Consider the following 23,266-nt stretch of genomic DNA (forward strand, 5'->3'; position numbering starts at 1 on the left):
CTCGTGGGGCCTCGACTCCTCGTCTGCCTGGGATTCATGCGGAGAACACAATTTAGACTGAAGACATCGCTGATAAAATAGGCAGTAAGCAGGGAGGGGGTTGTGGAAAAAGTTGCATCCATGTGAAATGTGACGCTTTCAAGATTTCTTAAATATTAAATTGAGTTGATAAAATTTGTTAGAAAATTAGGTTATGACACATTTTGGGTTCTTTATGCGTCTGCGAGGTTAAGACAAATGGTGGATAATGGGGTGAAATATAACTACTCTGTGTCATTTAGCTAAAATATAAGGAAATAAGGGGGTCATTGTTCATTCGACAAAGTGTCAGTTTTCTCAGAAACAGACGGAGTAAAAAACATTTTGACAGTTTTTCCCATTTTGTTCAGATTTGGCTTGAGAAGTTATAAAACAACACACAAAGCAAACTGGATGAGATGAACTCGATGCTGCCACCTCACTGTAGCAAAAAAGCATTTATCGGGCTACAACCTTCATTGCGAACTGTAAACCCCGCTGAGGGGTGCACACAGAAAACAACACCTAAATCAACACATCACCCCATGAATACTTTAAAAGTATAGTTTTACGTGACCAACACCCGCTCGCTTGTGCTATCTTACCGAGACGGCATTTTGCTGCATCCAAAAATGAACGCTGTAGTTTTTACTTGAGCAGAGGGAAAAATTACGTTACGTGGCAAAGAAACAAACAATTGTGCCTCTTGTGAAAATAAAGAATAAAAGAATGAATAATAATTGCAGATTATTTGAAAACTACACTGGCAGAGAGCGTCAACACAGGTCCGTTTCTCACGTCTGTTTTCTCACGAGGACTTGAAGAAACGTCACGCGCTCACTTGCCGAAAACGGCTTTACGATAAAACTGTCGCCAGTGTTTGATGAGGATGAAAAGAAATTATTCTTTCATTGAGTATATTAAAAAACAACAACACTCTCTTCAAAGCTGTTGTTTCAGATGCGAGTGCCTGTGATTCATGGCTTTACTATACTATTGAAAGTGCAGGTGTCCGACAAGAGCGGGTGGTAATATTGTCCTTAAAATAATATCAATCAGGAAGAGCAGAAATTGAGCTACGTATGTGACTTGAATAATACGAGAAGACATTTTCTGCTTCAAAAGATCACAGCTATCTATCCTAAAAAAAATGTATGTGTTTATCAAGAGTTGTTTACTTCAAGACATATGTCAGAGACTGTTTGTCGTCTTTGTGTGTGTCCAGGCTAGGCTAAGCTAACCTTTGTCTTTTCTACATTTTTCGATTCCCCAGAAGTTGCCACTCCTTTCTATTCTTAGCAACAGATAATCTGCTTCTTTTTTTTCCCCCTTAGCGATCCCCGATGAAAACTTGCGACTTTGCCGCTGTTCTCGGGCTCTCCGCGCCGCCGGTCCGGAAAGAAAGTTTCCGATTTCATAAATCCACCAGCCGTCCGTCCCGTTTGCGCGGGAGCGCTTCAGAAAAGGGACGGGATGAAGAGAGCAAACTCAAGTCTAAAGAAAGAGAATGAGAGGAAGAGGGGAGCGGGAGGGAGGGAGGGATGGAGGGAGTGGAGGGAAGGGAGAGATGATGCACTGAGAGCTGTCATTGATGTGAGAACAGCATGGACGGGCGCCAGACACTTGAGGCCATTTTCACTTCGTCTGCCAACTCCGACAGACTGCCACCACCAGCGCCGAGCAGAATATCAGCCGCTCTTTCTCATGAGCGCACTTCACTTTTTCCACACTTCCATCCCAGCCAGACCATCGGTTGCCACTGTTCTTCCAAGTACCCAAACAATATGTTATTCTTTTCAAAACTTGGATGTATCAGTGAGCTTAGCATGATGGGGCTGAAAATGACATCAAACGGCCCCGTTTGATTTTCGTTACACAGAGTCGCCCGCAACATGTTTGGTTATGAAAGGAGTGGAAAACGCGAGCGGATCCAAAAAAAAAACCCGCGAGTGGAGTTTTAGTTTCCGCTGGCGGGCGCCGCCGGAAAACTTCTTCAGAGTTTCAAGTTTTGGTGCATCGCGCCGGTTGTTTGTCGCCCAAGCCGCACCCCCTACCCCCCCTCCCCGATAAAAAAAATAAAATAGGATGGGTAAATCTATGTTGCGTGCGGAAAACAACCTTGGCTAATACCACTGAATCCCTCTCTTTCTGCTGGAGTTTTTAGAGTCCCGTCGGCCCCCTTAAACACTCAGTGTGAATGGAGTCTTCATTGGCGCTTTGGTATTCTTATATGGGCCCTTTGGTGAGTTCTAATCCTTATTAAAGAGGTAGATTATGGAGGGGATTTGTCTTTGATTCGCCTGTCCCACTGCTCTTTTCTATCAGCGCCTCGCTCCCCGCGCTCTCCTCTCCTCTCCTCTCCTCTCCTCTCCTCTCCTCTCCGCTTCTTCTTCTTCTTCTTCTCCTCTCCCCCTGTCTTGATGGGCCGGTCGAGGACCCAACAATGACTCCCCTCCATGTGTTACCAACTCCCCCCCCCCTCCGCACACTCCCACCCTCGGCACATCCTCCTGTGATTAGGGCCACATGTATGAGGGCCCCTGATCGCCTGAATAGATTTGTTAAAGGCCCCCAGTGGATGATAGAGGCCCTGGGCTTCACGGCCCGGGCCCTCGGTTCACGTCTTTCTCTTTTCCAGGGAAACCTCCTCGCAGGGGTGCGTGCCCCTCCCCGCCGCCCCCCCTCCCCCCAACCCATCCCACCAGGCCTACAGCGGCTACCCCTCCCACTCCTCTCCGCCACACAGAGATAATCGGGCTTATGTAAAGACGATGTGCTCTTTTGACAGTCATCAGCTCATCAGTGATCCAATCAAGCCCCAAATCCGCCATTGTTCGACGGTGAAAGTGTCTCAAATCCGCTTGTGCACGGCGAGAGGGGCTGCGCTCTTTATCCTGCCAATCACTCCTGACATTCCTGCCCCTGTTGCCATGGCCTGGGGTCAGGGGTTGAGAAAACAGAGGGCTGGAGCTGACTCTGGGAGAATGCCGGGCCCCGAAAGGGAGGGACCCTCCGTGCGACTGGGCCCATTGGTCAGCCAGCGCAGGGGGTAAATGTAGACAAGTTAGGACTCTATGGCCCCCGCTGAGAGGGCCAGCCGGACCGGGAGGGAGGGAGGGGTGCGGAGGGGAGTGGGACGAAGGGGCAGAGAAAAGGGGCAAAGAGAGGGCAAGGGAGGTGTGTGTGCAGAGGGAAGGGTAAGGGAGGGGACGGCGTTTGATCACCAAATAGGCTTTGCGGAGCTTGACCTCGAGGGTCTCGGCAGAAGAAAAGGCCCGACGCACAGTCAAAGGCCGCGGGGGTAGAAATAATGAACACGCCAGTTAATATTTCTGGAACGTCTAATGGATTCTCTGCGTGCCAGATGCGGAAAGCGGGCGGGAAAACAATTATTTTCACCGAGGCGTCGCCGTACGCGCAACACCAACGACCGGCAGCCCGGTTGGCAATTTGAAATGGAAATGCACCACCCATCGCAACCAGGCTAATGCGTGTCATTGCGGGATAAGCGGGCCACTGGGTTAAATCTGTTGTAATGTTCTCAAAAGAATAATTTTCTGTCGCCAATGTATACACATGTGTGCAAATGTTTAGCCCGGACACGATATCATAGAGAATTTACGCCATTCACTGTTCCTCCGCAAGGGATTAGCGGAATTAAGCGTTTTTTGGGCACAAAGGCGTAGCATCAAAACTCATGGGTAATTCAACGGGCGGCGCAGTTTCGGAGTTTGCCGAGCGCTCGTTCCTAGCCCGCCGTTTTGTTGTGGGCGCTTGCAGCTGCCGGCGCCGCGCAGACAAATCGCAAACATTGTCAACGCCTTTAAAAGGAGACAAATTTAATATACAGAGAAAATACACACAACAAATGCAATGAAAGGGCGGGAGTGATAAGTCTATTCTCTTGTTGTCGGGCCATTGAGGGCGATAATCTGAGGAAAGAAGCAGATTAGGATGGAGGGAGGGCTTTTTTTTTTTTTTTCCGCGACAGTGTGAGTGTTCGCATCGCTGGCTCTTTTCAGCCATTTTGAAACAATGTTTATCCACTGGTTCGCTATAGTGCGGCAACATAGCTTAGTGTACTGCTGTGAGAGGCCCGTGGGGGCTGCGGGGCTAGCTGCGCCTTTGTCCGCCGTTCATTGGCACACATTGGCGTGTTAGGGGCGGGGCACGGAGACCATACAACATTAATTTATACGCGATCTTTGGCGATTTGTGCCATTAATGCCTCCGTTTTTGGGGAAAAATGTCTGGGAAACAGTGCAGCGACCGGGCTCAGGGAAGTGACAATGGGCGCTAATGTTCAAGACGGCCGCGTTTGTGGTAAATAAAGTGGAAGCCACCACTGAGGTTTTTGTCTGGCATCGAGCCCTGAAAATCCACCTTCCAAGAGGGCAAATGTTGTGTACGACTAATTACTGTTAACTAACTCAGCAACCAGGAACCTTTTCATTTGATTCTTTTCAGGTTACAGATGGACATATTTCAAGATTTATAGATTTAAACAGAGCATATTTTCAATTACACTTACAGATGGGAAGGGCAACAGAAAGGACGGCGGCGGCAGCGCAGGGATCCTAAGGAATCATTAGAAAAGATATCATAGGGAATTAAGGCTATTCACTGTTCCTCCAAGGGGATTAAGAGAATTAAATGTTTACACAAAAGCGCCGCACGACTTACGAGGTAATTAAACACGGGGTTTTTTTTTCTTCCTCACTGCTGTTTAATACTGCTGCCAGCCGACAAACAGCAAAGACCGTCAATGTCTTGAAAGGAGGCGTTCAATATGCTTTCAACTTAAAGACAGTGCAACTTTCACAGAGCACTAAATTGAGACCGTTTACTGAAGACTTAATCTCCGTGAAAAGTGTTTTGCTTCTATTTTGAAACGTAACCCCAGTTTGAAAAAAAGAAAAGGGAGGAACAAACCCAGACTCATTTTCAGGACTGTTCTTCCCGGACTGCGGTTGAGTAGCAGTGGATGACCAATTTTCCAATTATCCAAAGAAAAGAGCATTTTCGGGCATGCATTTAAAGCGTGCTCGCAGCAGAAACAGTACTGGAAATCAGCCTTTTGTGACATCACCAAGGGCTGATTTCCGGTACTGCGCACATGAACACACGAACTCCTGAAAAAAAGAGGGAGCAAAAAGACAAACTTCTCTCCAAACCAAATCATTTTTGTGTTTGAAGCTTTGTTATTCAAAACGAAAAAACGTCATTTGAGAGAAAATTATGAATGAAAAAGGACAAAATTCAGAAAGAAAAGAGAACCAAAATCATAAAAAAAAAAAGAAAAAAAAAAGAGTGATGATAGCAAAATAATGTGAAATCAGAGCAATTGAAGACAGTTGGAAAAATTGAGTCAGTTTGTGTACGTCGACCGGACAAGCGACGGTGTTGGTGACACAGTGATGTGGAGTCTCGAAAAATCCACCTCAGTCTTTCACTGAGTTCATAATGATAGATGACTCGCGGGTCACATTTCTCCACTGTGTAATTACACATGAGATGCATGCAATCCATGTTAAACGCTCTCTCTCTCTCTCACACACACACACACACATACACACACACACACACACACACACACAGTGAGTAATGTGAGTCCTCATTCATCTGCCCAAGTCGTTTAGGGTAATAGAGCTTAATGGAGTAAATTAACCCTGTCCAGCTTGTTACCCCCTCCCTCATCAGATGTGTGCCTGCTCGTGCACGTGCGCAGGGAAAGGAGAAACCTGCCAACTGTTTATCTGCAAGGGACACACACGGTGACAGGGCTCGAACACACACACACATACACACACACACACAGACACGCACACACGCGTGCACGGAGGGGAGCAGGGATCTAGTTTCCCACTGTCACAGATGCTTAGCGGCCTCTCCATTAGTGATTTGATTGGAGTGGACACAGAAAACCAGAGGCATCATTCCCACGGGGGCAATCGGAGGAAATTATTGCCCCCCCGCCCCACCACCGGTCTCCGGGGAACGTCAGCACCGCCGCGGAGAAGCACTCAATCGACTACTATCGCCGAGGAGAGTCGCTATCGTGGCGAGAGTGGCAGCAGTTGGCGCGGAGCTCTTCTCTTCTTTGTGGTGACACGCGATCGCTGGCGGGCCCACGGCGAAAGGCTGATTACGTGTGACATCAGGAGAGGCGCCGCCGGCAAAGTGACTGGCGGATCGTCGCCACTGAGAGCAGACCGGCGCTCCAGATATTTGCCTCCTTTAAGCCGGACACACACTCAGACGATCGTCATGGGAGGCCACGCTGACTTGGGGGCAACTTGAACCGACACCGTCTCTCGGTCAATTGGCCACCATCGATTCTCCGCTCAGGGTCGCGTGCGTGCCGGAGCCCATCACACAGCTGTCTTGGGGCCGAGGGAAGGTTACGGCCTGGACAAGTTGTCAGCAATTTCCCCTTGCACTCTTGGACTAATTTGCCCAATGCCCGTTTTTTTGGACTGAGGGAGGAAGGCGGACAATATGCAAAGCCCACAGATGGAATCGAACCTCCAACCTTGTTGCTGTTGAGGCCACAGTGCCAATGGCTGCACCTGCAAGTTACAAACAAATATCCTATAATACATGGGCTTTTTAGGCCGTGTGCCCCCTTGTTTTTTTTTTTAAAAAAAAGGAATTTAAAATATATGCGTTTATAAAAGAATATAACTTTTGCAGGACACACAATTCAATTGGATAATTTTAATTATTTGTTGACAAGACATGACAGAACGTAGCCTCGCGCTTTTTATTTTTGGGGAATAAATTGGAATGCTGAGGAATAAATATGGGTCGCAACTTCATGGTAAAAACGTGGGTCCTAAGACTCCAGTCGAGAACCAGCACTATAACGTGAAACCCCTGCGAAAAGTGAAACAAACAGACACAAGAGACAGCTGATCCAAACGCAAGACAACACGTTTCATTGAAATCCGACGGCAGTGAATTCAAGGACGGAAGATCTCAGATACAATGACAGGAGCTGTGGCCTCAGGACACAGATACAGAGGACAAATCAATGCTGTCCATTAGTTATGTCCTCTCTGTGAGGTCATTTGAGTTGTTTTGTCAAAAGGCAGGGAAACCAAGGAGCTTGACAATTCAAGAACTGAGAGGCCCCAAACTGTCAGAGGCAGTATGAGAATTGTATGCTTGCGCACACACAAGGAGTATTTCAAGAAGTCGCTGGTGATAATACATTATCATCCACTGAGTGGGGAAACTGTTTTTTACGCTACGACTCTTTAAATTAGACTATTTCTGCCACCGTGCAAAAACGTGACGAGGACAGAGTCGCTTCAATCTGTTCATCTGCCAGGTCTAACCAAAATGCCAGACAGTGGGCAGACAAATGCAGGAGGATGTCGCAAAAAAAATATTTTCAGCAAAGCATGGAAACTCAGAAATCGTGGTCTGAAGCACAGCTGGTGGCCGGAAGACTTGGGAGGTCCAGTTGGAGGAGTAACATAAAATCTACGGCCGCGCCCGAGTGCACGCGTGCGTACAAGCAGAGCGCTGCATCGTCTTTGGTCAGTCACAAGAACCACAAGTGACCCTTTCACCCCTGCTCAATAACAACTGTAAGGTGAGACCACTGGCCACGCACACACAGTAACAGATGGAGAGTAATGTTCCCTCACTAGGCTGCAGTTCCTTCAAACGCCAGAGGATGGCACCTTAAGTCTAAGCAGCAGTGTTGCAGCCCTGAGGTGAAGGACTGCAGAGCTCTAATTGCTTTTCAGCCTGGATTTGGGGATTTTTAGGATATAGTTTCAGTTAAGCTCACGTTTATCTGTGTGACGAGCACATCGTATCAGTTGTTGGCAATCCTTTGTCCTATTTCAGCCGAAGAACAAACTCACAGAACAGTCTCTTGAACAGCTTTCGAGACATGCATACACAATACAAAAATGTCACATGAGATTCTGGCACTCAAAACTGTCAGTAAATATATGAGTACATTTGGAAAAAAGCAGAATCAAAGTAAGAGCCATCCCTGTGAACAATGGGACCTCTATTTTCTTTTTATCTGATACCATCACTGTGTGATTAGCAATGCTGCAGCTGTGGTACAGATGTGGATAATTTTCATTCGCCTCTTTCATGCACTGCTGGGCGGAGTGTAAATTTCGCATTACACCCCGGAGGCCTGGTCTGAAATGATCAAAGTTCAGATGTTCTGGCCACGATGGATTTCCCTTTCATATTCAGACTTTCAGGTTGACACCTCGCCCATTGAGCAAAATCAAGTCTAGCATTTGTAGCAAGGGAAACACCCATCCACTCACAAATAATTTTGGTTTCTTAAAGAAATGAATCTGATTACTCAGCCCAGGACTCTGATTGGCATATTCCTGTATGTACATAAAAAGACAATTGCGATAAGCTATTACAGCAGTAAAATTACAAAAAAAGAAGCAATTTTACGTTTTAGAAAGGAGTTGTTGAAGGCCAAAATCAGAACTAAAGAAGAACGAACGTTGAAGGAAACTGAGAGTATCTTGTATTTGCTGCCCCAAGTGGTCGTGAAACACATAACATAAAATACGAGGGAAAAAAGGCTTGCAGGTTTTTTGTTTTTGTTTTTGTTTTTCATAGACTACAAGGCAGTGATATTTGACACAAACTACCGGAAACAACAACTCTACAAGATAAATTATTTCAGGAAGAACTGACACCAGGTAACTCCATATTTGCTCTGAACAAACACTGCCCTGTCAAGTCAAGGGGTTCTGGCCCACTGTCAAACGATGCAGACAATACTCAGCTTACTATACTTTTGGGAAAACACATTTTCTACTGCACAAAAAAAGTGACGTCATTATGTGTATAAGTAAAAAAAAAAAAAAAAAGTGATGGCACACACCTTCATTAGATTTGTTCTCCTCCACCTCGGTCACTGGTCATGTCCACGCTTGCCAAAACTCTTCTTCCTCTCTACTTCCGGTAGCGTAGCGTCCAGACAACATGTCAGCAAAAGCAGCAAAAGAACGCAAAAAAAATAAAAATAAAAATAATAAAATAAACATTTATAAGTGCACACGAGATGGTTCTAGCCCTTCGAACCAGATATCATGTGTAACATATTTCATGGAAACGAGTTTGCCTAATTACCTTGACAGAGCAACCACTGAAATCATGTATGTTGTATTATTTCGTCTTGGTCGAAGTGCGACGTCCTCATGGCCAACGCCGGTCGAACAGCAGTAATAATTACTACTCCGTCAATGCTTTGAAATAACCGAACTCTCAATTTGTCTGCGGTGTTCCTGAAAGTTAACTTTTTCCCGGTCGCCATGTGGCGCCGTTCTATGGCGTAACCAAGTTTTAAATTTCCTCATTAAAAAAAAAAAAAAAAAAAAAAAAAAAACAACTCAGGTTTATATATTTTTTAATGCATCAAATAAATTATCAAAATCCCACTATTTATTCGTTTTTGTGACAGTATGTAAAATAACGAACAGACTGCTATTTGGTAGCCAAAATTGTAATGTACGGGAGCTGGGGTAGGACCAAAATAAATCTGAAAATTTATGAAATACATCAATATCAACATATTACGCTACTTACACTTAGAAATGAACACAAAGTTGTTTCCTTGGACGTTCAGCGCTCAAGGACGTACAGGGGATCGGTTTATTGTGGTGAACGTTGAACGACAAAATCCCGTCATCTAGTGGTAAAATTGTGATATTGCACATTGTAACCTTTCAAAAAAATATAAACCTTGGCCTTTGTTTTATTTATTATTAATTTATTTAAGTATTTATTGATTAAGTTGGTTTGGATAGACTGATTTTGTACATGACAGGTCATGTCAAAGTATTGCACCAGGTTGAGAAAACCAACATTTCTAACATGATTAACTTTGATTTGATAAATGGTTGATTGGTGAATGCAGAAACCCCAGAAATTGGTCACTATCAAAACGTATTGCAGATATTAATGGGTGGAAGTCAAAAATGCACGATAAATTTACACGATACTTTATGAAAATACGAACGTCATAAAAGAACGAGGCTAAATACAAAGACGTGATGGATATGCTGCCACAGCAGATTCTTAAAGAGATGGAGGACAAAACAAACGTAGAGAAAAAGGTGACAGAGGGAGGATCAGTTAGATGGGTTAAAGTGTTTGTTAAAGGCTCTATCGGTCCCTGCGGACTGAGGCTTGAAGCGCTGAATAATGTATGTCAGCTCCTGGAGTAATGAAGTGGAAGTGATGGGGAGGAATACGGCTGGCCTCTCAGGGCTCAACGCAAACTGTACACACTCTTAAGAGCCGCCTGTAGCCGAAACCCGTCTCCCGCTCTCTGTCTCCGTCCACTTGCCTCGCACGCGTGCTCACAAGCGCGCGCACGCAGAGCGCGGCAGTAAAGAGGGTTAGCTTGTCTCTTGTTCTCTTATCCTACATCATTGATGAGGAAGACCGGGGCATTTATAGTGTCCCACTCAGTGCTCCTGATCTTGTGATTCTCATGAGACGGAGGGGCAGAGGAGTGGCAGATAGCATGGCCGCTGCTCACTGGTCAGACAGGTATTCGGTGTTGGCAGCCTTGTTTGTGGATCAGACTGAACCTGGTTTGCACTTGTACCTAATCGCTGTTATTGTGCCATACAACCGAGCGGCTGCAGTGTGGCGAGTGATGAAAAGGAAGTGCTAGTTTTTTCTTTTTTTTTTCACCCCTCTCTCATGATCCATTCATTGCTCATCCTCTTTTCCCAGCTTCTAGAACCACGAGTGACCTGACGCCAACCCTGCTACTGGACTGTGAACCTGTCAAGTCAGACTTTAACAGAGAGGCTACATCACACATTGACACTATGGATCACAACTTGTCTTTTCCAACGATATGCCTGGAAAAAGGAGGTAGCAGAGAAAGAGTTTGAGTTTCATTTCAAAACCAAGATAAAAAATCTGTGTTGACAAGTCAAAGCTCCATATTGTAGCTGGTTAGCATAGCTTAGTAGAAAGCAAGTTGTCTTTTTCCTTTTATTAAGATGCAATTTTCTTAGCTTTGTGACTAAACAGTGTGTTGAGGGGATTCTGGGAAGGAGATTCACTCATGTTTAGGGGTATTTACCCTCTTTTTTCTTTAAGTTTTATACCACTAGCATACTTGAGATCTAACAGACGTTACATATTTGTGCAAAGCTTTCCATGACAACTTGAAAACAAGGAAAAAAAAAGATGAAGGCTCCACTCTTCGTGAACTCTCACACAGAGTAAAACACAAAGCTCTAAAGATTCACACTCAAGTTGTAGGATGATCCATCAGTAGAATTTGGGCCTTTTAGTGGTGCTTGATGATTTTTTTAGGGTGGAAATAATAACCATACCAAATTGAGGGCTCAAAAAGCCTCTACATGTTACAGAGCGATTAAAATTGCATAGGTAAGACACTTGAAGGTTGGAAATATTCAAATGCGCTGCACTGTGATTGAAAGAACTTGTGATTGGAGTTGTTTGGTCCTTTTCCCCCCCATCCAAACACTTTGCGCACTGCCTAGCCCCCCTCCTCGCCCCACATTAACATGCTTCCATGATTAACCCCATGCCCCACCTACCGCATAATAGCAGGAGTTGAATGCAGGAAGCAAGAGAATAGGAATGTGTTTCCATTCCTTCCCCCCCCCCTTCCTTGAGTAGCATCTTGAATGAATGATTGATGTCAGGGGAGCGAGATCAGAAGGATGTAATCACGGTCTAACGAACTCGGAGCCTTAAGAAATATATACTGGGGGAATTCTATGAATTTATAAACACACCATATATTAATATATAAGCAGGCCTATTGAATATTCAAAAAGAGGGAAATAACATAATCTATCCGCCTCCATTTGCAATGCACGCTTCAAAGTCAGTCTTTGATACAGAGGGAGTGCAACACAAGCGGGAAGGTAAACCGGTAAAGCCTCATCAGTCTGCTCGCTCATCTAGAACCCGACTCTTTTTTCCCCCTCTTTTATAAAACCCAAGATTAAACACACTCGTGTTTATTGTCAACGGCTAAACAAATCGCCAGTCTTTGTGAGTGGCGCGTGTTTTGTGTTTCGTCGTCGTCGGGGAGACAACATCATTCCCGAGCTTTGACCACGGATGAGGCGGAGACAGCGGAGGCCGTGTTCACCGCATATGAGCACCTTTCACCGGACAAATGGAATGTCAGTCAAGCGCCAGTACACAGATGCGTTCCCCCCGAGAGGCGAGCCAAGATGCTTTCCGGTGATGCGGCTCTGTTGTTCCTGGCCTACTCTGGGTGCACTGGGAATATTTTGTCCTTTTACCCCTCCACATCCCCTCGCTCCACTTCAGATTCCCCCCCTGACTATTAATGATTTTTTTTTTCCGTCTTCCCTCTTGCTCCCCAAGTTTACTATCTCTGTCTTCTCTCTGACCCCCTTTTTCCCATTCCTTCATTTCTTCCAGTTGGATTTAAAATTTTGTTCACGGCTTCCCGTTTTTTGCTCTGTATAGTTCAAAATATTCTCCAAAAGAGAAGACTGGGGACACAGATGGGAATTGGGGGGATTACCATTTTATCAATATTTTAAAGAAAAATAATTTACCTGGCAATGTCAGCATTTCCTTCTGCATGCCACCTGCAACAAAACAAAGATGGCAATGCATTATTTAAAAAAAAAAAAAATATTAATAATAATAAAAATGATAAAACCTAGTTGAAACAAACTTTTTTAGTGACAAATGGGGAAGAAAATCACTCATCCCTCACTCAAAAGCCTGCATTTGTCAGGAATATATCCCATTACACACTTTTTAATTTTGGATAATCAGATCTGACCACACAGGGACCATCAACAAATAGTCACCAAATAACATTTTTCTTTTTATCCCTGATGATTAATAATCCTTTAAAAAATAAAATAAAAATACTGAGCCTTCTTTTTCAGGCAGTCAGAAAGTGATGTGCACAAAGGGAGAGCTAGTATAGTTGTGACAGCAAGAACTCAACCACCATTAACGTACAACGGATTTGAATGAAAAAAGAAAAAAAAAATCAAAAGGTGTCTGGAAAAAAAAAAAGGTGATCCCACTTCATCCGGACGGATACGACTTTGTTCTGCGGAACATGACAAGTCATTCAGTTGGCGAAGGTGCTTACTCAAGGGAAGGCATACAGAGTGTTTATACTTTGATTAATTTGCTCGGAGGACACGTGAACAGTCCCCACTCATGAATATGCGGCTGACAGGGAGATTTCTCCTCGGTGACAAGTTATCTAAACTACAGGGCAAAACGATTATGCTAATATCAGGTTGTTGTCATCAATCATCTCGTGTCAATGGGGTGTCAACACATCACGTTCTGGATTCCCCTTCCGGCCATATAGCCCCGCGCGCGCGTGTGTGTGTGTGTGTGTGTGTGTGTGTGTGTGTGTGTGTGTGTGTGTGTGTGTGTGTGTGTGTGTGTGTGTGTTTAAACGTGTGTTTATTTAGAAAAGGAGAATTGATCACCCTCCCATTACGCCTAGGGACTTCTGGCTCGTGCGTTTGCGCCTGCGCGAAGCCTTTCTCCCGACACAGAGGGAGAATTAATTACAGCGAGTTTCTCGGGTCCCGATGCGAACACCGGGCTAAACGCAGCCAGCCGGGACTGACGTCACAGAGACGCGCCTTAAAAAACCAAAGAGCGCATCACGGGGGAGATGCTTGGTTTGATCTCGGCATTGCGCGCACACACACTCTCTCCCTCTCCTACTCACACACGCTCACTGCACACATTGACTTTGAATTTGGAAGGTAGCAGAGACCCAGAGGAAGCAGCTGCGGCAGCGAAGGATGATGCACAAGTGCGGGAAAGTTGCTCTAAGGGGCCGTTTGCGCTGTGCGTAAAATGAGAGCGCATCAAGACAGGTGCGCTCTTAACAGGACGAGGTGTTAGATGATCTTTAGATTTGGACCTTACGTTAAATGAAATTTTGACCGGCAAGAGATAAAGACTGACGGTGTGAGATAAGTCTCCTGCTGTCACGGACGCTGTTGGATGTCGACCGGGATTCCCGCTCCTGCTTCTGCGATTTCACTGGAGCCATGGCTTACTCCCCGCTGGGATATTCCTACCCCACCACACCGCAGGTACAGCCGCTGCTTCTGGATTAACATTTTACCCAAGCTCGCAAGTTGCCTGATTTTGCGAGACCGTTCAACTTTTCCCCCTCTCTAGAAATTACGGAAATACGAAGTGTTTCTGCGCAAAGGCAATCGGGAACTTTTGCGTGTTTGATATCACATTAATTTCTCCTGTGGTTTTTGCTTTGTGCCAAAAGTTCCTGATGACACCCAGCTCACTGCCCGGCTGTCTGGACGCCGGGACGCCTCCGTCACACTCGGCGCTGCGCTCCAGCAGCCACCAGCTCGCCACCGGCACCGGAATCGGAGTCTACAGCGGCACGTACCCGAAGAGCCAAAGTTACTACAACACCAGCGACGCCACTGCTCTGTACTCAAGAGTATGTTGCTCTTTTCACTTTTTTTTTTTTTTTTTTTTTTTTTTTTAATGCGTTATGTTATTCGCTCTGATTGCACAATACTTTTCGGAAGGCAATGGCGAGTGAAAAAAAAAAAAAACCTAGCCTGGTTAGTTCTTTCCAAAATATGAATAAAATCTGGGGTGATTTGCATTTGAGAAGAGAAAATAACACACGAATCAAAAAGTAATTTCCTATGCAAAGTCAATGTCATTCCGGTATAAAAAAGGGATAAATGAATCACATTTATCATACCTGTTTGTTTGTTTGTTTGTTCTAGGGGGCATTAGATCCCAAAGACGGAGTTCCATCTGTGCATGTGGGGACCCCTCAGACCCCTGCCTACTATCCCTATGAATATGCATTTGGACAGTATCCATATGAAAGATACGGGTAAGTCAATAATAACGGAGTCCTTTTATATTATCATCAAACTTTAAAAGCTAAATGGCGGACTACAGACCCCCTGCTTCATGTTGCAGATTTAACCTGTTTCATTAATTTGGGCTCATACATTTCTGTTACTGACTTCGAATCAGTGTAACAAAATGCCACTTGATTGTCATCGTCATCAGCTACTCCTGTTCCGACGGTGCTTCCCGTCGCAAAAACGCCACCCGGGAGACCACCAGCACCCTGAAGGCTTGGCTGCAGGAGCACCAGAAGAACCCCTACCCCACTAAAGGAGAGAAGATAATGCTCGCTATCATCACCCGGATGACACTGACACAAGTAGGCTTTAGCGATTATCTTTCTCTTGAATATTATCTTTGCACCTTCCTTTATTCTGCAATTTATTTTACAGATATACACTTCTTTTTCCGATTCAACCTTTACTGTGCCGTTATCCTATCATGTCTTCGGACCTTTGTGTAGAGATTTGATGAAAATCCAGGATTTAAAGCTCCATCCTGACCATCCTGACCCCTCAGTCTTTTCTCACTCAGGTCTCTACTTGGTTCGCAAACGCACGCAGGAGGCTGAAGAAAGAAAACAAGGTGACGTGGTCGCCGCGCGCTTGCAAAAGCTCAGACGACCGAGCCTGCGATGGAGACGACGACACTGACGAGGCGGAGAAGCCCCTCAATGCTGACAAGGATCGTCCTGGTGAGTGAAAGCCAAATCCTTCGCTCGGTACGAGTCTTAGCCAGAATGCGCCGGCTGACCAGTCTCTGCTCATCAATGCAGATCAACAGTGCACAGACCTGCAGAGTGACCTGGAGGACTTCGACCTGCTCGAATCCGACGCTTCAGAATGTGAACCAAAGCCGCAGTATTTTTCCGAGGACAATGACGCGAGCGAGAGCACGGAACTCACGCCCGGGCATCTGACAGACCAGCTGCGAGGGGAAGAGAGGCTGTCTCCCGACTGCCCAAAACTCACGGCAGTGCAACACCAAAATGGCACCTTCTATCCAACTTCAGACCTTCCGAGTCCCAACAGCAAGCCAAAGATTTGGTCCATCGCTCACACCGCGGTGTCCCTAAACGCGGGCCTGCAAGAGGAATACCCTTCCTGCATGCTGTCGTCGACTGGTTCCTCCTCTCCTGGGTATCCATCCAGCATGGCGCTAACCAAGGTGGACGGGCAGCAGGAGTCGCCGGTCGCCACGCTCAGAGAATGGGTGGATGGCGTCTTCCACGGCCCTCCTTTCACACAGCCTAGGCCAGCTGAGTTGTGGAAAGGCTTAAACGATGCTGTGATAGGCGACAGAACATCCGGACAATCCTTTGAACTTGTTAGGCCGACTTCGTCTTTGTAGTTCTAAAAAATTACTTCAAGAGACTGTTGGACGGCCGACCGACTGACCGAAGGTGCAAATCAGCCTGTGCAGCTAACGTTGCATCGCATATCAAAGCTGCAGCACAAATGCAGTTAGAAACAAAAAAGGCAGAAGGCTTTTGATTCCAGAAACAAGGCAGGTGGACACAGGGACCGAGTTGCTGGCCAACAACCTTTGCACTGTCTAAAATAACAGCCACTGCAACAGATTTAATTTGTCATTGGAGTTAAATTTAACCCCAAAAATGTTTCAAATCTGGCTGATTTAAAGTTCCCAGTGGCATTTTGTCACTGAGAAGCAACTGTGAAATGTTGGGTCTCATTCTCATTCACTGGTACTTTAGGTTTGCAGCTGTCTTAATCCTTTGGAGTGAGGACCTGGAGATGACAACTCTGCTGTCCACATGTCAATTAATTGTACAAAAAGACTTAAAATCCATGCTCCATCCCAGAAATTGGTATACGTCCAACTGACATTCACAGTGTTTAGGCTTCAAGAAGACATGCAGTTGCTATTCCAACAGCTGTCACACTAATTTATAAAAAATTAGCACTAAATATACAAGAAGTATACACACTATTTAATTCAGCTCAAACCAAACTCTTGATCGTATCCATCACACAAAATGGCAAAACTTGCAAGAGAGACAGTTAAAATGTGGCCAAAACTCCAGCACTATAAAAGCACTATATATCAAAATAATAGTTGCATTAAGTAATACTGCACAAGACACAGGTAATGTCTGGTAATCTGGGGGAATTTTGGTAGCTAAATATGCATTTGATTGCATCTTAAATTTGCATTGTTTGGTGGGTTTGCATTTCTCCTTTTTCATGTGCCACTTCAACTTTGGAATAATTTAAAGTTTGGCAGACCCGGAGTGCATGGTTTCAGTTGTCTAGAGGTGTTAAGGAACAGAACTGGTTTTGGCATTAAGTTGTCCTAACCCTCTTCCAACCTTGAAGTTTTCTGATTTTCATAAACTTTCAAATGTCAGCACAAATGTTTCTGCGGCAAGATTGTATGGTTCATGCACTGAACCCCCCCCCCCCTCCCCCCTTCCTCACAGTATTGTACACTTACTCTATAGACTACACATGCACAGAGTCACAAAATAAAAGGTGTATTCTAAAGCACGGCAAAGTTCTCCGAGTGTGTCAGTCTTGTGTCAGCTGGAGCTGACGGGATCGCCTCGTACGATATTGGATTTGTGCTGCAGGACGGCGGAAAATACCTCAGCAGGCTTTAGAGTGTGTGGGTGTGTGAGCGTTTGCATGTGTGTGTTTTTGAGGGAGCGAATGGGGGGAAGCGGGCGGTATTCAGCCGTGACTAATGGAAACACACAGAGGAGGGTGCTGCTAAATTGTTAAATCGATGCCACTTCCACCTCGGTTCCAGATATAGCCGCAATCAGCGATGCGTCGCTTTTCATTAGGCGGCTTTTGACTTTGCCGACCTGGGACTGCAAGAAAATCCAACATGCACAAAATGCTCATGAATCCTCCTAAGTAATTTGGAGGAGGTGTCACGTCTTTATCTGCTTCAGTGACTTTTTAAAGAGGCAATAAAAACAGGGGGGTAAAAAATACAATTAAACTAAACATAATTGAGATGGGCTGTATCAGGATTAAATATAACCAGGAAAAAAAGCATCAGTTAGCTTCAACTAACTAAGAAAACCTTGTCGTTTTGTCTCAGAGAATATGAAGGACGCCGTTTGAAACACAGCGAGAAGACGGTGGAAAGTAATTTTTTTCTCCCCCATCCCTTTCCCTCTGCCTGTTTTTCGATTTAGGAAGAGTGATAAAGTATTTATCAGAACAGAGGAGGGATCTGCCCGGGCTTTGTATGGAATTAACCATTTCGGATTAAATAATTCAGGATGAATTCAACCGAGAATTTCATTCTGTTTCTGCCTCATAAATAACTCAGGCTTAAGATGATAAATAATGACATCTGACTTCTTATTTCTGTAAAGTTTCCTCCACCCGCTGTCTGACAGGATCTCATTGTGGTTCGGTTGGCTGCGAAAATATTCTTTTTCTACTCAGTCTAAAACTTTTCCCTTTTTTTCCCCCCTCTCTCCGAATTTAATGGCGTAGAACTGATACAATTTCACTTCTTCCTCTAAAAAAAAGTTAGAAAAAAGAAGGAAAACGTAGGTGAATTTTATTTCAAAAGAGTCGGCCATCGTGATGGATATAAAAAGGACACTTGATAAAAGGTCAAGCCAGTGCTGAGTGGGGTTAAGAGCTTGAAGGTGCACAGAGCTGTCTGAGTGGCTGACTGATTTGTCTCTTGGGGGCAGCTGGTATAGGGGGGAAAAACTGCAAAAGTACACACATATACACTGAAATCCAAGGCAGTAAAGTGCCCTCTCTGGGGGTCAAAATGCCATCTCGGATGCCACAGAGACAGATAGTGACAAGTGATGAACTCCCCCTTGTGGTACATTTCATTGCATGAAATATAGATATATATATATATAGTGGGAGGTGGGGAGTGGGGGGGGGGGGGGGGGCACCCTTAAAATTAGGAAAACAAACATCAGACTGTCAAAGAAGCCCTCCTAGTGAAGGAAATGGGCTCTAATACCATGTTAGCTGCACTTGTGACAGAGTGCTGCTGGACAGTCCATTCAATAGAATCCTCAAATCTGGGCCACATAATTAGAAAGGACAGGCAGGCTTTCTGACAGATTTACGTTGCAACGTCATGTCTATCGACAAACTCTGGCATTCTGCTGCACTGTGGTGATACGGATTTATGCGGAGCGCTCGGTTTGTTTGCCGTGATGAATTTTTCAGCGGTAGAAACAGTCGCAGAAGGTCTTTTCACAACCAGCAGCAGGAACTCAATGACCAAAGGCAAATGCAAAGTTCTTAAATGGCTCTTCCAACACGCTCTACTTCGAGGCAACTGATTTCCGGTCAACATTTTGTCTAATCCTGTTTAACTTTTCGTTAATGTTTGTCTATGCTTTCTGTCCATCTACCTGTACTCTTTCTTTATCCATTCCAAGCCAGCTGTCTACTGGTGCTTCTTGCGTCTGTTTTTTTTGCCCCTCTGTAACTCCCAACACAAAATACAAGAGTGTCAAAATACAACGGCAAACCTCCTGTGGTTTCCATTTGTGAAATCCTACCAAACTCCAAGAGAAAGTTTTAGCAACTGGTCTTAGGATTCCACAGCCAATCAGCTGTCTCGAAAAAACAGGACTCAACTTTTTGAGCTGCCCTTCAAAGATGCACCAACGGGAGAAAGCCAGGACTCCGAGTGTGAGCGTGGCTGCTGCTGAAGATGGGTGTGGAGTGGACGCTCCAGTTGCGACAGTTTCGCCACGACTGGATGGACTATTTTCGCGGCGGCGACGTGTTTTCGTGTCTCTCCCGCCCTGCTGCAATGCTTGCAGCATTTTCGTTTGAACGCTGCAGCAGCAGCTTCACAGCTGCGTGACGTCACGGCTCTAGTCAAGTGTGGTGCCCAGAGTGAAACCCTACAAAGCTAATGAGAGAGGAAAAATGCATTTAGAAAATGGTCCATTTATTTGCCTTATTATAATCCCTGCTCAAACAAACAAACAAACAAACAAACAAACAAACAAACAAACAAACAAACAAACAAACAAAAATTATTATTATTATTATTATTATTATTATTATTTATATAAAGTTTCAGCTTAGACGTTTCCACCACGTGGACAAACACAAATTCTGATGCCTGCATACATCACAGCATCACTTCTTGCAGTATGTATACTCTCATTAACTTGAGAAGTGAGTTTTTTGTGTGCTTGTATCTTTTTCCATTCTGTCAGGAGTTATTCATTAAAAGTATGAAAGCACGTTTCATCAGTAGCAGTTTTTATTTTGCATTTTACAGCCTTTGCTGTAATTTCACAATACAGCCTGAGGGGGAAAAACAAGACACTCATTTTCCCACTTCTTGTAGTTTTTAGGAGAACAACGTGCACATTACGGTTGAACAAAAGGTTTTTTTTTTTTTTTTAAATCGATGAATTAGAAACAGAATTTGAAATGAAAGCAACGAGTCATGATGATGATCATCAGCTGCTTTTTAAGCAGCAAACCACAAATAAAGAAACAAGGCGCAAAAAACGCGCACGACTGGAGACAAGAGCTTTAGTTGCCAAATTTCCACACTCTCACGACTGGAGCCTTCCTCCGCCGTGCCCTCTTTCTTTCCGCACTCACCTTCTCATCTCTCCCTGCCATCCAGCCTGCCTCCCTCCTCGTTCCACATATCTCATTCTTATTCGCTCTTCCCCGCACGTTACCGCCGTCTCCTCCTCGCCCGGCGCTCACCTCGGCTCTGCCTGCTCTTCACACACACGCACGCACACACACACACACACACGCACACACACACACGCACACACACACACTGCGCCTTAACAGCCAGTCCGACACGAAGGCCTGCTCCCTGGGCCATATAATGTGATTAAGCTCCAGCGTGTTGCCTCGCAGGAAGGAGTTGCTGTTTACTTATCGTGCTCTCACCACCAGGAGGCCTTTTTGAGTCCCACAGGAGCGCGGCAGAAAAAAACAAAAAAAACAAAATCACTTTTAATTTATATCCCACATATACCCAACCCTTTATCAGGCAGCCTATTCTCTCAATCAAAACGTCTTCACAGTCTTTCCGACACTTTTTTTCTTCCTCCTTTCAGCGCTGTCTGAGTCTCTGACTGTCACATTCTGAACACACACACACACACACACACACACACACACACACACACACACACAAACGCTGGCAACACGTGCACGGAAGTCGGAAGTCTCTCGCGTCTTGTCGCACGCACTTTACTTTCTGGGGCCTATCAAAGTGTTGAGCGCGAGCTTCCCCCCCCCCCGCCATCCCCCTTCCAAAAACTGTCACACGTCGCCGGAGGTGTCTCGCTCCCCGCGGTAACCCTCCGAGCCCCTGGCACAGGAACAAGTCATTATTTCCGTGGTAAAAGGTCAGACGCCCTGTCACCTGACTCGAAAGCGGCACTGAGTGGAGTTGCCTTGAGACAATGGCCAAAGGTCAGTTTTCTGTTTTGCCTCTCTTCCCAGTAAGAGTGGATGTGAGGAGGACAGGACACTTTCCCCGGTCTGCCTGCGAGCTCCTCTTGGTCGCAGCGGCTTTCCAGACATCGAGATTCAGATAATTGGCTGGAGGCAGCTCCATAATGAGCCCGGGGGTCTGTAATGTGACACATCTTCAAGGGGAAATATTTTAATAGGGCAATTACAGCAAAGAGAAGGGTGTTTTTTTTTTGTGTGCAGACTGAGTAATTGTTGTGGAAGCGGGTCTGTGTTCAGGAATTCAGTGGCATTTAACTCCATTATCTATCGCATGTCTTGGACGGGGGGGGGGTCGATTTTCAATATGATTACAACCTTATTTTGAAATCTTCTATTAAAATGAAAAGCTCACACAGTGTAGCGTGCATGCGAATCTAAATTACTTTAATAAAAATATCTTCACTAATCTTTATAGCCACAAAAACATGAAAAGTCCATCTTTTATGTCTTTTGTGTCACAAAACAGAGTGCTGGCTATAACGCAGTGTCCCGGAAGTCACCTCTTTGTGATGTCACAAAGGGCATGGATTCCTCTCTTGGGTTAGGGATGACACCCATAACCATCTGTTTATTATGTTTTCCTGAGATCCCCTTGTTTTGAACATGTGAAAGTTGCAACAGGACTGTAAATAGAGGGCTAACAGGCTGTTTCCTGGGGTTCGATAGATTTTTATTTATCCATTGTAGGACTCTCGGATGAAAAATGGATCAAGGATCTGAAAATAGATATCCTGTAAGAGCTTTAAATTGAACCTCTGTAAAAAAAAAAAAAAAAAGAAAAAGAGATGAAATCCAATGTATGTGTATGTTGGAGAGAGCTCCTTTATACTGGCTGATGCATTTAAGAAGAGTAAATTATTAAACGGTGCGGTTAAATCTAGCACAAAAACACTGTGCTGTTTAATTCAGCGTGATTCATATGCTCAGTTTCATCTGAAGATCTTGCCTGCGGCAATGCCTCCAACTCAACCAGCCGCCACCCCTGAACGGCTCACACTCGACCGCGAGCCCCGGCGGTCGGCTCCCTGACACTGACCCGCCTCATTTGAACAGTGCACCTTTCTCCCCTTCAATCATCCAAAGTGGTTTCTGACTATGGATGAGGTTAACTACAGCGCCAGCCTGCCTTCCAGGAGTCACAGGGGCCAATTATATCAGCCTGACTACTCTTCCCAACCTGAGCTCCGCCGTGTGGAAAATGCAGTTCCACTGGCTGCGTCACTGGGGACAGAACAGGCTAGTGCTGTCTGGAGCCCGAGCCAAGCGCAGGCCAATTTGGCATGCAGAGGTCTACGGAGAATAGGCCTGATGAAATATATATATATGATCTTCTTCAAACATGTATTGTTCCGCGCTACTGTGTCTTATCAGGCCGGCTCCATCCCGACGGCTCCCCAGCTCTGCAGTGCGAGACTGTACAGGGCAGATTGTGTGGGAGCGACGCGCAAGGAATGCAGAGGGCCCTCTCGCTACAAACAGGGGCGGTGACCCACATCTCACCTGCCCCTTGTTTAAAGTTTGAAGCGGTGACGAGTGAAATCAGCAGAAAGCATTTCTTCTTTTGCTTTTTTCACATGGATGCAAGATGGAAAGAATTCAGTCCTGAGGTAGATTGCTTTATGTGAATGGCTCGACGATAAAATTGTATGTTAAAATATCAACTTTTTAGTGTCAAGACAAAACAGCTTTAACATCTGCAAAGCAATATGTAAAGTCAGAAGAAGGCTTTATATTACCCCTTATGACGGGCCTGTGTGCCGAAAGGCACTGCTGACACCTGCTGGTCAAAGACGGTAACTGCGACCATATTCAGTAAAGTCAAGGGCGATGTAAGTATTGCAGCAATTAAAGAGTTGACAAAACAA

The 23,266-nt window shown here is 45.2% G+C and overlaps 1 protein-coding gene across 1 annotated transcript; it reads left to right on the plus strand.

The window, feature by feature from the left end:
• The first annotated feature begins 13,517 nt into the window (after positions 1 to 13,517).
• Positions 13,518 to 16,573, plus strand: irx4b (iroquois homeobox 4b). Its single transcript, XM_076011488.1, has 6 exons — positions 13,518 to 14,132; positions 14,324 to 14,506; positions 14,805 to 14,917; positions 15,100 to 15,256; positions 15,472 to 15,631; positions 15,713 to 16,573. The coding sequence occupies exons 1-6, from the start codon at positions 14,088 to 14,090 to the stop codon at positions 16,285 to 16,287; spliced, it is 1,233 nt and encodes a 410-aa protein (XP_075867603.1). The 5' UTR covers positions 13,518 to 14,087; the 3' UTR covers positions 16,288 to 16,573.
• Positions 16,574 to 23,266: the final 6,693 nt, after the last annotated feature.

This window comes from Nelusetta ayraudi, unplaced genomic scaffold (assembly GCF_046127955.1).
Source record: "Nelusetta ayraudi isolate G7.1 ecotype Tasmania unplaced genomic scaffold, CSIRO-AGI_Nayr_v1 ptg000135l, whole genome shotgun sequence".
NCBI classification, from domain to species: domain Eukaryota; kingdom Metazoa; phylum Chordata; class Actinopteri; order Tetraodontiformes; family Monacanthidae; genus Nelusetta; species Nelusetta ayraudi.